This window comes from Teleopsis dalmanni, chromosome 1 (genome assembly GCF_002237135.1).
Source record: "Teleopsis dalmanni isolate 2A chromosome 1, ASM223713v2, whole genome shotgun sequence".
NCBI classification, from domain to species: domain Eukaryota; kingdom Metazoa; phylum Arthropoda; class Insecta; order Diptera; family Diopsidae; genus Teleopsis; species Teleopsis dalmanni.
In genome coordinates this window covers 172,168,387-172,188,115 of record NC_051846.1, presented here as the reverse complement: position 1 = coordinate 172,188,115, position 19,729 = coordinate 172,168,387, and the positions used below count along the sequence as shown (strand labels likewise).

Below are 19,729 nucleotides of genomic sequence, written 5' to 3'. Positions count from 1 at the left end.
TTACGTACTAAAATAATAAATAAACCCGGGTCCATAATGTATTTTTTTTTGTTGTAATACCGTTCTTTTTTACTGAAATTCAGTATTTCATTTTAACTATGTTAATTTATTACTATTATGAAATTGTTTTAATTATATTAAAACATGTGCGAGCTTTTAAACCAGTGTTTAGCTCCCAGTATTCTCAAATATGTATCTACAAATCTTGGGCTAATTTTGCGGTTTTTGCACTAAATATTATTGCACATAAATAAAACAATATTTTAAAGTTCATACCTTAAAAAATGACTTAGAATTTATTTATTAAAACTAAAATTTTCAATTAAAGCCTGAAACACAAAAGATAGCTTTGAAAGCATTCGTTTTAATATAAAACCACATTTATTTATGTGATATTAACAGTATATTTAATATTCTACTTGATGATGACCAAATAGAAATATTTATGAATCATAATTAGTATCACCTTAAAGTACACCCACAGAAAATAAAATATACGTACATACATATAAATAAATTTTTAATTAGCAAAATAACGAAATGCAATGTGTAATATAGGAGAATTACTGGACTATGACGAAATTTATGTATAAATATATTTCATGTGCATGTTATATTATTTAATTACAACAATTTTTTTTTGTTGACCAGTTTGTTCTAATTTCACTGACCATATTACTGTATAAACGTGCTTTCGTTAAACGTAAAAATAATGAAAAAAGTTACGTATATAAACAATGATTTAATAATTATAAGTACGGATATAATTAAAAAAAAATTTTTGAAAAAAATTTAAAAAACAAAATGTATATTAACCGTAAGTAAAAAGTCAAGATAATTAATTTCAAAGAAATTTATATACTTATGTTAAAATTTTTATTACTAAACAAGTTGAGTCATAAGCAATATTAGAAAGAAATAATTTAGAAGATCTTATTATACATAAAATGAAATTATTATTTATAACAAAAATATAAAATTACTTCATAATAAGAAGAAAAATATATGAACAATAATAAAAAGCTTTTATTACTAACCTTGATGAGTAATTATCAAAAACTAATTTATCATCAACATAACATAGACCTTTGAGAATCTTTGAAAAAGCGAAGAATACATCTTTAAACTTGTTGACCTCTAGCAACAATTTGTGTCCAACATGAAATTTATTTTACTTATTACAAATGTTGCTTATGTTCAATATAATAAGATAAAAAAACAACTCATTTAAATTATTTTACAATATAAAACCAACATAGTAAGGCAATGACGACTATATGATATGCTACATGTAGGTATCTTATTTTTATGTAATTATTTTATGCTATTTAACTTTGTGAAAATTATTTTACTCGTATAATCAGTCTAAAAAGATATAATTACATCGTACAGGTGAAAAAAAAATAAAGTTTAAAATTATATCTCTTTGATGTGTAAGAAATGTAAAATTAAAGTTTGTTGCTTTTACAGCAGTTGTTGAAAAGATCTGTCAAGCAAATTTATTTGAATCATTTTTGTGTTTTTATTTTACGAAAGTTTCGGACACACCCAATTAGTTTAACAAATAATTTAGTGTCTTAATATTAACAGAAAACAGAAGCGAACAACTAGTTTTATTATTATATTTTCAACTTTTCTATTAGAAAGTTGAGTAAAATAAATGAAAGTAGTAAAATCAATAAAAAAATAGTGCTTAAGAATTTATTTAATGCACTATAAATGTGATGATTACGATAGCCAGATAATTTATATAGATAGATAATTTATATACGATTTTGAGAAAAGCATTAATCATCATCAACATCCGTGACTATACAGTCTATTGAGGACCTAAGCCTGTATAACAACAGTCTTCCATTCTTCTCTGTTTTTGTCTTTTCTATTCAAATTTGTTATGTTCATTTCTTCTAAGTCCTGCTGCAAACTGTCTTTCCATCGTTTTCTTGGTAGCCGTCTTCTTCTGCTGGTTATATAGGTATATAGAATAGTCATAAAAGATATTAAATGATTTAATATGGAGTTTGCGGATCATATGATGACAAAACAGACCTTATTTTGGTATAAGAAGTGTATATACTTGATCTAACCTAACCTATTCTAATAGAACCACAACATCTTTAACTACTACAAATAGATTAGAAACATTCAAAAGTGATTTTATAGCTTTCATTTTTCATTTAATCCAAAATATTCCTCACTATATATGTTTAAAATTAATATAAAATATAATATATATATTAATATAAGATATTAAATATAAGATCTTTAATATAAGAACTTTAATATAAAATCTTAAATATATGATCTTAAATATAAGATCTTCAATATAAGTTCTTCAATATAAGATCTTTGATAAAAGTTATGTGTTTTGGTTAAAAAATCAATATCAAATTAAAACTTTTAATAACTTATAAAAGTATTTGCACAAAAAAATGAATATATATTTTTTAATTTTTTAAATTATATACAAAATAAATAACGTGAAGAATCATTACAAAATCAATAGATTTATAATATAAATTTATTTTGCAAATAAAATGACTTACTAATGACCTAAATATTATATATATGGAATACTTCATCATTTATTTTTTATATCTATTGCATACATATAATCTATTGTAACCTATTATATATAGCACATACATAGATATAATTTTCATTTACATATTTGTCAAGTAATTAGCACTGTTATAACACAGTTAATAATCCACATTAAGCTTCATACATATCCATAAGATTTATGAACAATTTTTAAGCTAAGCAAAGCTATGCGGCTATGCTGCTATGCATATTGTGCAACATTGTAAATAGTTGGCATAGCATACACAACATAGCAGAGATTAACGTAATACAGATAGAGAGAGAAAGAGAGCGAGCTTTAAAACTAAACTACTTTAGAGTGCATTGCACCCGACAATATAGACAAGAACACTGTGAGTACCTACTCTTGAGGGGCACACAACCAACCAACCACCTGCAGCAAAAAGCGCAAAAATGGCATTACAAGTTAAAAACTGATTTCAATGTAATTTTCATGCTGTGCCAGAAAATGGGAATAAAATGGAAAAGGAAAATGCACTATGGGAAAAGTGGAGATACTCATACATTAGTAGTGCTTATAGGGGGTTAACATTTTTAATAATCTTTTAATAAAAAAATTTTATTAGTACTGAGGTAACAGAATAAATATTTTAAATATTCTGATTGAATAAAGTTACTGTTCGTAGATTTATGAAAATTGTAGAAAAAAAGAATAATTTAATATAGCAACATAAAATTGATTGAAGTTATAAGTTATTGGTTATTACTCTTTAACCTAATTAAGGGTTAAAAAGTTATTTTAACGGCTCAATAAAATATAAAAAGTCTGGAAAATCAATGACATACGAAAATATTTAAAATTCATAAATGAAATCCTAAATATAATATATTAAAATTATTAATTTAGACATAAAAATAGCATCAAAGTAAAATCATAAAAATTAAAATTGTTGTTAAATTATATCAAAAATAATTAATTACTTAATTGTAATTAAGGTACAATTTAGTTCTTCAAAAGAAACATAATGATTGCTATTTTTTAAAACAACTGATAAGTATAATTATAATTAGCATTATTTTATTCATGTGTCAGTTAATTTGAGATTTACTTACATTCATATTTACAAAAAATTAGTCAGTGAAATGAGGAGGACTCTGCAGGAACCCCCCAGCTATCAAAGAGTAAAAGTGCTCAGATGCACTAACTCGGAAAAGGCTTAGCATAGACATAGACCTATATTTGGTCTATTATTATTATTATTATTATTACAATATTACAATTATTACAATAGTTCTATAATGTATTATAAGACATATGGATGTACGGAATTCTGCTACGGGCTACTTCTCTGTAGTACAATCAAAGATATTGCGAATGTTAATCGGTGCACCATTGTAAATTAAAAACACATACATATTATCCATAAAGATCTAAATATACTGTTGTTGAAGGAAGAAATTGAAGCTCTCAAAAATTCATTACACTCCTATAGCTTAAGCACAAAATTTCTTAGCGTCTCCATTTGTGAGGTGCTTGAAATTTAAAAAAAAAATGTACTGTACTTTGAGCTCACTGAAACATTTAACAAATTACTGATCTAATACATAGTAACCAATTAATATCCTCTATTGTTTTAAGGCACAGATATCACAACAATGATCAACTTTGTTTTATAATATATATAACTATTGTACAATAGCTGATGTCAAAATTATTAATTATCAAAAATATTAAAAAAGACTAATAATTAGATATATAATAATTTTTATGTGTCGAGTAAATTAAAATTATTATAAAATTGTTAAGCTTTATTAAATAAATAAAACTTTTTTAAGTTCTACTTTATATCCGTTTTATTCTATATGAAAACTATCAGGTAGGAAATTGAAGTGCATTATTATCTCTGTATAATACAATAAAGCATAAATTTAAAGACACATTCTAAAAACTAGGAAGAGAAATTTAACAGAATTATAAATTACTTTCTCTGGTTGAGTTAAAGTTATAAACTTTAACTAATCAAAACTCTAACTTAAGTTAGAGTTATAAGTTATAATATTCTCATAATAAAACATGAATGCAAAAATTACAATTTGTGACTACATTAGCTCACTAATATATATATTTTTCCATAAGTAATGTTGAGAGAACTATCCTTGAGTTTCACAAACTACTTATTGCGTATTGAATGTAACCCAATTTTTTTAATCACAATATTTCCGTTCGGTAAACGCAAATACACGCATACGAGTACAACGCTTGACGACATTAAATCATAGCCACGTTAACGAACCGAAAAAAAATATGAATGGAAACTTGGTAACAAAAAATATTGATTATTTTTACCGGTTTTCTTTGAGTACGGAACTGCTTCACTAGATTTGTTTCTTTGTTGTGTAAAATACGATATACGAGTACGGCTACAAAAATATAATGTGTGTTGTGACTTTAGTTTCCACTTTAGAAGAGGAAACGGAAACTTTGATACACATTTTTTACTATTTTCTACGATTTGCTGTTATGGGTTAACATTACAAGAAAATGACATCATAAGAGGTACTCGTATAATACTTATAGTTTGTTACTATGGATTATTATTCCTTTCCGAATTTATATTATTGATATATAATTGCGTATACACATGACATTTTTATGAAAATATAAAGAATAATTGTAAAGAAAGTACATATTGATTGGTGAATTTACAATAATATTTTTTATATTCAATTAAATTAATTTTTCTAAAAATATTTGTACTACAAATGTAAAACATACGACTTACACAGGATATGTTAGAAATTGATATATTTGATGAATAATCTATGGTTTTAAACTCTATTGTTCTAACATGGTCTACATATCAGAAAAAGCAAATATTATTCACCGTTCCCTTTGCAATTACATCGAATGTAAAGAAAGTAAACCGAAACGCAAAAGGTTGTATAAAAATTTTTAGAATATTGAACTTTAAATTTATTTATCGACCTGTAGTCTATAATGATTTTATTGTTTATTTATTAACTGACCTACACTTTTATTTCAATAAAATTAAAAATCCTTTATTGCTGTTTTATTAAAAAATTCTATATTTCGACTCTCTTTGAGACACATCATGAGTATGGTCTAATAAAAAATAATAACAATTACTAATATCACATTCCATTATAGTTGTTCGGTTGTCTATTGTCCATATTGCAATTTTCAGAATAATAAGGTTTTACACAAAAATAAACAATTATGTTGAGGCTAGTTGAGTCAGTGCACCTGAGCACTTTTACTCTCTGTTAACTGCGAGATTTCTTCATAACTCCTCTCAACGCCATGACTGGATTATTGTTTATCACTTAATCAGACTAAGCAATAATTGACCTCAGATCTGCATACCTCCCCAAAGAACATGTAACCATTTTGAGATTTGATACCGCGATATTTGTAAGACTGTCAGTTTTCATAAATAATTTCAGGGCTCTATCCTTTATATATTTTTTGATCAGATCAATCTTGAGATCCCTGAGGGTGTCATTCGTCTTAATTTACCATGGTACCCTGAAAAGTCTTCTCAGAGCCTGGCTTTGTGCAATTTCTAGCTGGCGAATAATAGTGTTTGAGGCCTTGCTAAACGCTACACATCCATATAGAAATGACGGTTGAAATATTTGGTTATATAACAGCTTCTTGTTCTTACCATTGAGATTTTCATTTTTGTATAGCGGTTGGAGGTGATGAAGAATTTTGGCACAGCTAATTCAAAAGAATTAGTTTTGAATCCTCTTAACTTTGAACACATTTACATAGGAAGATATATAATGTATCAAATTCAAGGTTTTTTAATGGATTAAAAGTTGATTTATTATAAAATGAATTTTGTTAAACAGTTTTTGAAATACTAGCAGTTTTTTTCAGTCAGAAATACTAGCAGTTTTTTTTGTCAGTAAATACTGAATATTAGACCCTCACTCATAACATTTTTTTCATTTTCAAAAAATCATTTCTTAAGCTTAAAACTCATTTTTATAAGAAACTTCTTGTATATATAATATATAGTTAATATATACAACTCCCAAAAGTTTGCATTTTGTAACCTAAAATAAAGAATAATAAATAACAGATAATATATTTATAAAATGCAAATAAAAAATAAAAAGCACGTTTCTTTTTTATTTTAAATTAATGAAATATATAGAATAAATTTCAATATTCAATACGAAATGTGAACAATTTTAAAAAAGAAAAAGCAAAAAATGTATGATGTAATCCATAGAAAGAACAAATATTTTTACAAAAAATTAACAGAAAAAATAAAAAACAAACAAATTGAAAACTGAAAACCAAAAGCCGAAATATATAAATAATTAATACTCAAGAATACGCACAAAAGTTTGACAATTTAACTAAAAAACAAAAACCGTTCGGGTTGGGCAGTCGGTAACCGGCCTATTCCAAAAAGCTGAAGTTGTGAAGTGCTCGATAAACTTGCTTAAAATTAAATTTGGAATAAATATACATTTTTAAAAATAAATGAACTTAAATATAAATAAAATGAATGGATTGAAATTGCTTAATTCACAGACACAAAGTTTAAATATATTTAAAATTTAAATAAAAAATAACAAATCAATTGTGATAAAAAATATTGTGCAGATACATATGCACATAAATTTATCAAATGTACCTATAGCTTTTTAGTTCACAGTACGAATTTTACATATCTGTTACAAAGATACAAATCCACCCCAAAGATACGCAAATATATCTTATATATATTTTTTAAAAAAGGGTCGAAAAGCAATAATATAACTACTATTTAACTTTTTTTGAAATTAAATTTAATAATAGTTTTTGATATAAAAATAAGTGTAAAATAGTTAACAAAAGTTTTAAAATTTTAACCAATTGTAGGTGTATAATCCCCAATAAATTCGCTTCAACTACGACCCTGTAAGCTACCGAGACCATATTTTTATTGGCTAATGCTATGGAAGTGTCTGCTGATGATATCATACATTTTTTATTAATAAAATTTTGAATAATTTACGTGCGTGCTGTGTTGTTCTCTTTTGCGAGTTTATTTCGAATAAATTGTTTCTTAATTGCAACAACAATAAGTGCAACAATATTAACGACAACAATGACACCATTTGAAAATGTCATTAAAATTATTATTACATATGTATATATAGTACGCAAAATATATATATTTCTACATATGATATTTTTTTGATATTTATAATACATAAAATAAAAATTTTAACAGCTCTGTTATTTACATTGATTATTACTAGTCTTACAGAACGGAAAAGCATTGATTTACCTTGAGCTCAAAATTAGAGTTGTTAGTATAAAACTAATAATATACAGCTCTTTTACAAAAGCTTGCACACATATTTTTACACCCTTCACACACGGTATGGAATAAATATATTAAATATGTCCAGTTGTTTGGTAGGTAAATGTTAAAATAGGGTATTTAATTTGCAGTATGATTACTACATATTGATTAGAATCATTTTTCAACTGTTGGTATAAACTGTCACCTTAAGCGTACTAACAAAACAAGTCGAATATCATAGTATATTAAAAAAAATATGTAATAACACAAACTAAAGGATCAGTTAGTCGGTATGTACCGTAAGAACTTAAGCGAATTTAAGCCAAAGCAAAACACACAGGTATGTGATTGGTTGTGCATTTCGCATTGACTTAAGTTCTTGCGGTACATACCGACTAACTGAGCCTTAAGGGGGTACTCGCTCCATCGGAGCGAAGTACTGGTACTATTCATTGTTTAGAAATTGTTTTCGTATTTTTTTACTGTCATATTTTGTAAATACATATCTAAATATAACGAATACTCGAGACTTGGTGGAAATACCCAATTATTAGAATTGCATAATTATACTATCAACTGCGAATAAGTATTATAGATTACATATCCATTTATATTTTATAGTTAATCCAGCATCTACACCCGCAAATCGTTGCCAAGATTATTGAAAACACTCTCACTTTTTAAATAGACAAGATTATAATTATATTGTGGTAATCATGTTTCAAATTAATTGCAATCTAAAATTACATAAAATACCTTCTGCTCAAAAATCACGCAGAATGTTTGTAAATTATTGTTTAATAATTACATTGTTGACATCTATTGTTGTATCTAATTTAACTAAAATATGTACACTTTCGTTTGTTCTAGACTCCATAACTCTATTTATTAGTACTACTTTTAATATTTCTATCAAACCTTTTCTGTCGCAACTTACTTTTCAAGATATGGTTTTTTGGGTATATAGAAATACAAGAAAATCATATGTAGTCTTCATTGCATGTGATTTCTTGATCAAATAACAAAATGGGAAAATGAAAATCTCAAAATCAATTTATATCTTATATTTTATATAATCAACATACATATTGTAGATTGCGGCATTTAATATCCTAATATCTAACTTAAAAGCTATACAACTATTTTTAAAAATAATTTCTTTAGAAATTAAAATTGATAAACTGATGTTTATATGCCCCATTTTTTGTAAATTTTATAAAACAATGATTTTTGTTTAATGTGTATTAATTTTTTGGTCTATTGTGGGATATTTTAGGTATTATTTCAGTGACAAGTTCTGTCTCATATCCTCATATCTCATACATTTCGTTAAAATTGAATATTCGTTATATTGGACATTGGTTTATCTCAAAAATTCGTTAAATTGGATATTCGTTATATTGGACATTGGTTTAATTGGATATTCGTTATATTGCCCATTCGTTATATTAGATGTTGGACATCCGTTAAATTGAATATTTATTTTATTAGATATTCGTTAAATTAGGTATTTGTTATATTGGACATTCGTTAAATTGGATATTTCTTATATTGGAAATTCGTTAAATTGAATATTCGTTATATTGGACATTGGTTTAATTGAATATTCGTTGTATTGCCAATTCGTTATATTATATGTTGGACATTCGTTAAATTGAATATTTATTTTATTAGATATTCGTTAAATTAGGTATTCGTTATATTGGACATTCGTTAAATTGGATATTCCTTATATTGGAAATTCGTTAAATTGAATATTCGTTATATTGGACATTGGTTTAATTGGATATTCGTTGTATTGCCAATTCGTATATTATATTAGATGTTGGACATTCGTTAAATTGAATATTTATTTTATTGTATATCTGTTAAATTCGATATTCGTTATATTAGACATTCGTTAAATTGGATATTCGTTATATTGTACATTTGTTGAATTGGATATTTGTTATATTGGTCTACTGTATAATCCAAATTAAATCACAAAAATTTAAATTAAACTATTTTAATTGTAATAAATTTAATACTAGATTTTATCTAGTAAGTCTAGAAATTGTCATATGATTTGGGTGGAACAATTGGGTTGATCACAATTTGAATCAATTATATTAACTTCAGCTTAAACGCAATATTAATTTGTTACAACGCAATATACTTAATTTGTGTGATTTATTGAAGTTTCTACTTATAACTTCAATAAATAACTTTTTTGACAGTGGAACGTATTCGATTCAAAAAAAAAAAAAAACAAAAATATCGAAACTGTGACAACATAAATTCCGTTTACTATATGTATATGCAAATGTATGTGCATATGTATCTAAGCCCTTTTGTAATCATTACATATTAATAGAAATATTAAACAATAATTTTTTTAAAAATATTTTTTAAATTCAAAAGATAGTTTTTAAATCGTTGTATTTTATGCTCCACTTTCAGTTAATAATAAAAAGAGAAAAACCACATTTTCTGCCTAATTTTAGTCACAAGCTGACGTCATTATTTTTCATACATGATGAACATATTTATACAGTTTTTTAGTGTACAATATTTTATTTTATTTTTTTTTTCTTTAAAAATAATTCAGTTTTCGTTTGTTGTCTTTTTTGTATCTTCGTTTATTTATTCAGTCTTTTTTACTTCACTTTTTTTTTGTATTTAAGGCTATTGTGCCAATTTCAAATTCAAAAATTTTTATTCCTAACGTACAGAATCGAAGAAACATTTTGGTGATGTGATGGCGTTCATTATTAATAAACCCCAAACGAGAGGGGTACAGTGGGGGAGTGCAAAAAACGTGTAGCACGACGCCAACAACGCACAGCAGCAATGGGAAACAATGTATATAAGCAATAATGAGGCATTTGTTTGCTACACTCGCTGCCCCACCTTATGTATAAAAACTAATTGAGACAGAGTCTGTCTGTTGAGTGGAAATGTTTTTTAATGAAAGAAAACAACTCAAGTTAGAAAAAACTATAATATAATAAAACCTGTTTTGAGTATAAATAAAACTAATAACAATAATAAGCAAAAAAACTAAATATAACAAACAAACAACAAGCATGGAAGCGAGAAACAATAGAAAAAGCATTTAAAAAAAATTTCTGTATTTGTAATTATTTTATTTTTGCTTTTGACATTTGAATGCTGAAAGAAGCCGTAACTGAGATACTAAGTTGACGTTCATGTGTGTATTTTCGTCTTTCATTCGCTTATATGACGACGACGCCGCCTTAGCTTTTCTCATCCTACCACCTGTAAGATTACTCATTACTCATTACTAAGCGGCAAACTTTAAAATGCAGGGCAAGAATTTTATTTTACTTCATTTTTTTTTCTATTATTTAAATTTTCAATAGATTTTTTCTATTCTCACTTTGCAAGGTCGTAAATAAAATTTCATTAGATTTTTCTGGGTCAATTATAATAAAAAAAGATGCAATCGTTTGGCTCATTTTTTTGCGTATGAGATAATTCAGAAAAAAAGAAGCATTTAGTTTAAAAATAATCATACATTTTGTTATATTTTTGTATAAATGTTCAATATAATTAAAATAAATAATTATGTTTACTTACTTACTGATTTTAATTTCATAGAAAGGTCTAGATTATAGGTCAACAAAAAAAAAATGGTGTATGTATATGACAATACTAAATTTGGATTAGAATAAATAAACTTTATAGCCATTAGTGATTGTAAATAAAATATCACCTTATACTTTTAGTTTAATATTTCCATACAGAGATTTTAATTAATGCATACTTAAATTAAAAGATAATCACAATATGGCAGCAAATATTATCACAAAACTAAGTTGGATTCGGTTGAACTGGTTGACATCAAGATATCACGTATAGAGCACCCGGATCCTATTGAGATCCGGATGCATTTTCGGAGAGTTTGATAATAACTAAGGAAATTGGTTATGCACGAATATTTCATTACGATCTCGAGATCCCTAAGATTCTTTGTCTAGCTACCTAAATATTTTTGCATTTTTTACCAATCAAAGAATTGCTACTTTTCCATAGTGGGAAATGACCTGCAGTTTATGTGTAGAATTGGATTATATAAAAAAATGTTTTGTACCTTACATAAGGCAGGGCACACACATAAGTCGCTTAACAAAGTTGTTTTTATTACTAAAGTATATATATTAAATTAGATATATAGATACAAAAAATTTTATTTTTATAATATATCACAACAACAACTTGCTATAATCATTAACGACCTAAAAATGGTTAAGATTAATTGACAAATAACTGGAACACAGACCCCCGATCTATAGCTCGCTCAAACAATATTAAAAACAAAACAACCTCATCCATACTCACACTTACACCCACCACTCCTCTTAGTCACACACATTACACAAACTTCTCCAGCCTTTCTATCGCATTCCGTATCTTTGTTTTGTTTGGTATTAATTTTCTTTAATTTAAACAAGAACAACAATTGTAGTAGATCTTATGTGCTACCATAGATACAATTAGTTAAATTCTAACAAAATAGAGATTATATAGCTATTAATACTAGACCTGGAAAACGTTGGAACTTTGCAGTGACACATGTACTTAAGGAAATCAATATCCTATATGAGTTGAGCTATACTTAACCTTAAATTTTTATAAATAGCTGACATATTCAAAACATATAGATGAGATATATTGTATCATTAAGGTTGTCCACAGTATAATATCGAACACTTTTGGGTTCACCATCCCAACACAACTTAAGCTATATACTAACTGAAACTTAAACCATCGAATCCAAATATTAAAAAATCATTGTTCATAATAAAAAGAGTTTTCTGCTAAGTCTCTCTGCTAAGAATTTGTTATTGAACTTGTAACTTAACCCAAAACTCGAGTATGAAATGTTGTAATGTAAATTGGAATAAATTGTAAAATATCGTATTTTATGGTAAATAATTTAATATTAAGCTATAGTTATTAGGATATTAATATATTCTGCAACTTATGTCTGAGATATTGTATTGAGAATGAGAATAGTTATCTAGTATGCCACTAAATAAAAAAACTTAAGTAACATTACAGAAACTCTGACAGAGAATTTAATCTAATAGCGCCTCTCCTATAGATAGTTGTATGATGATACAAACTACGGTAAACACATGTATTTGAAGTTTTTTATGTATTTGAAGTTTTTGTTCCCATATTCCCCAAAGTTTTGCACGTCTTATATGAATTATTTTTTGTAATTTAGGAAAGCTTTTTCTTTCGCCGCCCTTTGATAAATTTCTCTAGTTCACGTACTTCAAGACATATGTCAAGGCAACTTATCGTTGCAATACAATCTCCTGACATAATTTAATATTTTCTAATGACACTTGTAGGTTTTGTAGGGAAGCGTATGACACCGCAAAATAGTTGATAGAAGCTTGTGTGCGTAAACGAAATACCTAATCTTATCTTATATATCTTATATCGGAGACAGAAATAAGACTCGGTAATGTTAATCGAAGTTAATTTTATATACTTTATACCCATGAAGACACAATAAAACCTAAGGAAGCAGTGTAAAATTATCCAACTTAGTAAATATAACAATATATGTAAAAAAAATATATAGACTTTAGATCTTTGCTATATTTTAAAAATATATGCATTAAAATATATATAGCAACAATATATATAATAACTACAATATAATAATAACAATACCTATAATAATAACATCTACATAATGTAAACCTTATATTTTTACCCTATTTTAAAAGTATATGCTTTGGATTTGGAATAAGTTAAGAATATCTATAATAACAATATCTATAAAAAATACTATATATATTACTTTAAAGTTGGAATATATATGCCATTCTTACACATATCTACACATATTAATTAATAACTTTATAAATGGAAGCGTTTTTCTAATCAATTTAACTTACAGAAGAAAGCATAATTTTAATATTTTTCAACTTAAATAGAAATTAACAAAATTAGTCTTTTATTTATGTATTTTAAATAATTCTGTTGATGCTTTGAACAAAATTCTATGAAAACCGTTTTAAAGTGGGAATAAAGTATAAAACGGATACTTCTTTCACATTTCCTAACAAATTTCCTACTGGGCTGATGGCATTGATCTTTGTTGATGCTAACCCATTTTTAACATTTGAACATCACACACCACACACACACACACACACACACAAACACGTTATAAGCAGAGGAAATGAAAAACAAGGCTAAAAGGGGACCTGCACAGAGCTGAGCTGAAAGTTTATCTTGAAGGTTATTCTGCTTACTTTATTTACAAATATTTAAATTTAATTATTAAATAATTAAAAATAATTAAGAACTTTTAATTTATAAATAAAAGTTAAACTATAAAAAACTCACCTTTTAATAAATCCAATGCGGTTAAAATTTTTAAAAAATTGTTTTTTTATTTATCTAAATAAACTATTATTTGTTAATAACATTTAAAGATCTCTTAATGTTTTATTATATTTTTATTTATTATTTTTTTTCAACAATAATAAATTATTTTGTTTTGAATTTAAAAAAAAAATAACTGTAACAAAAAAAACCAAACGAAAATAAACATAAATCATAAAATAAACAACATAACATAAAAATCAACAATTATTTAATACCGAAAGTATTTATTCGTTAAAATAAATGCGTCATTAATTTGTATTTAAACAATTTTACTGATTTTTTTTTTATTTTCACTGAAGTTTCAAAAACAACAACAAAACCGCTTGCATTTTCTTGCAGCAAAGAAACACCATTCACAGCAAAACAACTTCTCACTCGTATAACTTCTTCAGGTGAGAAGCAAACATCAAATTGGAGAAAAATTTTGTAGTAAAAAATACTTGCGCGGTCTTTTGTTTCTTTCGTTTTGAGTTATTGGAGTACAGCACTTTCGAGCACAGATACAAACTTAACAGAAAAAAAAATACAAAAACAACAATAGCAGTAGCAACGAAGCAGCTTTGGTACTACCACATTGCAGAAAAGGATGAACAATTCCTTTGCACTAAAAATCGTACTAACTTTTTTGCATTTCAGTTTGAATTACATTATTATTTCAAAATACACACACATTTTACCTTTTTCACTTAAAAATGTCTAAAATTGTGATTGAAATTTGTTTATAACGAATTAAAATTATGGGCGCGGTGCCCAATTTTTATAAAATATTTTACAGCGTCAACAATTATTTTCTCTAATTAGAATGGACATAAACCAAAAACCAACCGACAACAAGACCAATTCCGCTGATGGTTGAAAACAGACTGAGTGCATATTCGGCAATTGTTAGTGAAATGAGCCATGTTTTCCACTCTTTACTCAAAAATAAAGTGACCATCTTCTCTAACTTTTTAAAACGTCAGTAATTTGTTATAAATTAATATGTGCATATGGTAAACATTTATGGAATAAATATATTAAAAAAATGATAATTATTTATTTTAGTAAATTAAGACAAACATTTTATATTTTTATAAAATATATTAAATATTTTGTGTAAAACAACCTCAAAAAACAGTGTTGAGAAGCAACTATTGCTAATTTTAAATTAATGTCGGTTAGAAATTAAATACATAAAATATATTAAATATTTTGCACAACTAAATAAAGCAGTATTGAAAAACTAGTTTTGTGAATTTTTAAATTAATTTCAATATATTTCGTGTATATGTAAATTATGTATATATGTAAATTATATATATAAAATAATTAAATATTTTGCACATCACAGACATCGTTGAAGAGTTGTTTCGAAATCTGATCTGAAAGCTAGGCAGAGAAGGTCTCATACAGTTTAGAAATGGAGGTAAGGATCGAAACGGGGCGGTAGCTTTATGGTAGACTATCCATCAACTGGTAGTTACCAGTGAAAAGCGGTTTTGACATACCGCTTTTGTGGATGTAGAAAACTATGGCTATCTTTCATAGCTTCGTAAAATATCTAAAAATATAATAACATAAAACATATAAACTTATAATAAGGCTCCCCATGATCTTTTTTGCAACAAGCATGCTATATAACTTAACAAATTATATGTTATTTATGGGTTGTTATCATCTTATTGCATTAAACAGCAAATATCATCCTTTTTAAATTTTAATTAAATTAATTAAATAACACAAGATCAATTATTGTTTAAATTATTATTCGATTTAGGCACTGTTATTATACAAGTAAAATGAAGTTTACAAGTAAAGGAAAAATATTTAATTAATTTTAGTTGTGCTCTTCTCATATTTATTGAATCGATGCATATTTGTTATAGCCATAAAGCTATATTAGTTATAATAACAAGTCATTAAACAATTAAATCTATTTTATTAATTAATAAAAACTTTAAATAGTTTAAAAGAAACCTCTTTCAGCCACCGTACGAAAATATGAATGTCGACATTATTTGTGCTATAATTTTGTCAACTGTTTGTGCATTTCACACGCATGATCAATAACAACTAGCGTCAGATAAGAGGTTTCGCATCAGTACTGCTTTATAGCAAAGCACGTTTTATCATTGTTCTTCGCGTTTGTTTTCACATTTCTATTCAGTCAGTTCTTGGCAATCATCGCGGTGTGGGTATAGCTCGAATTTTGCAGTTAACGTAAATAAGTTTGGTAAAAATATATTAAAGGACTTTATTCAGTATTTTACCAGATTCAATCATGCCATACAAAGTCGGTAAGTAAATTAAGAGTCAAATTGAGCCAATTGTTAATTGACCACGAATTATTGGCCGGCATCTCTCAATATATACCAAAGCATTTGAGGTTAAAGGCGATATGCAACACTAATTGCATTTTATTTTTAGCTGATATTAAACTCGCAGAATGGGGCAGAAAGGCTATTATCATTGCGGAAAACGAAATGCCTGGACTGATGGCCTGCAGAAAGAAGTACGGTCCCTCTAAGATTTTAAAGGGGGCACGTATTGCGGGCTGCCTTCATATGACAGTACAAACAGCAGTGCTGATAGAAACGCTCGTAGAACTTGGTGCTGAGGTAAGTGAATACGTAGTTAGCAACAAATAATGTAGCCAAAAATATTTCTGTTTGATTGCTTATCTCTACGTAAATATTTTTACGAAAATCTCCATATTGGTCTATTGTGCTAATGCTAAATCGACGCGTGAGATAAGCGGGTCAGCAGTTCAAGTTTAAACAGTTGACAACATTATTTCCGTTTCTCAACTTTTTATTTTTTACATGATGTTATTAACTATAATATTTTCAAAAGGTACAATGGTCCAGCTGTAACATATTCAGTACTCAAGACCATGCTGCTGCAGCAATAGCCGCAGCTGGCATACCAGTGTTCGCATGGAAGGGCGAAACTGATGAGGAATATAATTGGTAATTTATACTGAAAATATACAATCATAATGAAATAATAACACAATATAATTAATTCTTTAGGTGCATTGAACAAACTCTAGTATTCGCTGATGGTAAACCTCTTAACATGATTTTAGATGATGGCGGTGACTTAACAAATTTGGTGCATGATAAATACCCACAATACCTAAAGGACATTAAAGGCTTGAGTGAAGAAACCACAACTGGTGTACATAATTTGTATAAAATGTTCAAGGATGGACGTTTAGGAGTACCTGCAATTAATGTTAATGATTCTGTTACAAAGGTATTTCATTGAACTAAAATATTATCCGAAATAAAAATGATTTATATTTCTTTACAATTACACAGAGCAAATTCGATAATTTATATGGCTGCCGCGAATCTTTAATTGATGGTATTAAACGTGCCACAGATGTTATGATTGCAGGAAAAGTTTGCTGCGTTGCTGGTTATGGTGATGTTGGCAAAGGTTGTGCTCAAGCATTAAAAGGATTCGGTGGTCGCGTCATTATTACTGAAATTGATCCCATCAATGCTTTACAAGCTGCTATGGAAGGCTATGAAGTTACCACCATGGAAGAAGCTAGTAAAGAAGCAACTATATTTGTCACTACTACTGGTTGCGAGGACATTATTACTAGTGCACATTTTCTAAATATGAATGACGATTCTATCGTTTGTAATATTGGTCATTTTGATTGCGAAATTGATGTTGCGTGGTTAAATGCCAATGCCAAGGAAAAAATCAACGTTAAACCTCAAGTTGATCGTTATACACTGTCAAATGGACGTCATATTATACTGCTAGCTGAAGGCCGTTTGGTGAATTTGGGTTGTGCACATGGACATCCCAGTTTCGTTATGTCCAACTCTTTTACTAATCAAGTACTTGCACAGATCGAACTTTGGACAAAAGCTGAAAAATATTCAATCGGTGTACATATGTTACCAAAAATTTTGGACGAAGAAGTTGCTAGTTTGCATTTGGAAAAATTGGGCGTTAAACTTACCAAACTCACAGACAAACAATCTAAATACTTGGGTGTACCAAAAACTGGTCCCTTCAAACCCGATCACTATAGATATTAGTGATTTTGTTTATAAAATTTTTTAGTTATTTTAATAAAAAAAAATAAAAGCTAAAAATTATTTTTCTATTCTAAATAAAAATGATCGAGATTTTGTCTTATTACTGCCGAGAGAATGTTAATGCTCAGAAAATTTCTTTCTTTCTCAATCTTTTAATATTCTAATATGTATGTTATATCTATTACGATGTGTAAAAGGCACTTTGCCGCCTGTGCTAATGAGTAGCTCCGGGAAACCTCGATTTGTTTAAGCTGCCATTTTACTTCCATATTGTTTAATACAAATGATGAAATAATATATAGTATTCTAACATTTTCGACACGCTTGCCCCATATTCGAACATCGAGAATTTTAGCAATTATTTTTTTTCTGTACAAAACTGTTCGATAGAATTGTTTTTAGAATTGGAAACACTAATAATACAACTATCCACTAATAAGTTTATACAGACTAGTTTCGGTTAGCTTAAACCAGCGACCCTAAGGAGCCACTTATGCCTATAGATTAGTTTAAAAGTACTCTAAAGATATATCGAGCAGAACAATTGGACTGTTTAACGGAAATTGACTATTTATATTAATAATAAAGATTATTCTAGGACCAGTACTTAGCGTATTTTCAGTCTGTACTTATACGAACTATAATTCAAATTAAAGGATAATTTTAGAGTTGCCGCTTCACTTTTTTCATAATAATTGTGAAATTAAATGGGACAATTATTTTAGGAGCTACGACACCTTTTGAATTATGCAGTTATGTGAAAATTTTATTTTAATTTGCATTTATAAATAAAAAATAGGAAATTGTATAATATTGTAAAAAAAATTGAATAAACTTTTTTATAAGATTTGGCAACCACATTTTTCATCACTAACGTCATCTAACAGATTTTCTTATTGAAGATCATATATATTATCAGCAAACAATCCTTAATATTGCGGTCAAGTGTAAGAAAAAGCACTCGCCTATATTAGACGCCGAATTGTCTAAATTTTCTATGCCAAGTCTTGCTAGGTTACCCCAAAGTCGTTTTGAAGTATCACATAAGGTCAAGTAATTAAAATATTATCTTAAAAAGGCACCTTTCACAGTTTGGCGTGACTTTCTCTTTATGCGTAAGCGAGGTTAAAAGCCACGACATTGTCAATGACGAGGTTCAAGCAGAACCGCAGCTCGCTGAATATCAAAATGATGCTAACATTGAAGTCGCAATTGAGAATCTGGTTTATTCCTTAATGGATTTCAGAGAAGATGCTCGAATTTAGTAGCGGGGAGCATATCTCTCATTGCTTGCTAAACGTTCATTTGAAAGTAGAGTACTTTCGGACTACATTAACTACAAGCGCAGATCCAATAGCAAATATTTTCCCAATTCTGCTATCTACAAGTCTTTTAATA

The 19,729-nt window shown here is 27.3% G+C and overlaps 1 protein-coding gene across 1 annotated transcript; it reads left to right on the top strand.

Moving 5' to 3' along the window:
- The first annotated feature begins 16,425 nt into the window (after positions 1–16,425).
- Positions 16,426–18,388, top strand: LOC119670162 (adenosylhomocysteinase). The gene is made up of 5 exons (XM_038080316.1): positions 16,426–16,564; positions 16,695–16,885; positions 17,121–17,236; positions 17,300–17,525; positions 17,591–18,388. The coding sequence occupies exons 1-5, from the start codon at positions 16,549–16,551 to the stop codon at positions 18,329–18,331; spliced, it is 1,290 nt and encodes a 429-aa protein (XP_037936244.1). The 5' UTR covers positions 16,426–16,548; the 3' UTR covers positions 18,332–18,388.
- Positions 18,389–19,729: the final 1,341 nt, after the last annotated feature.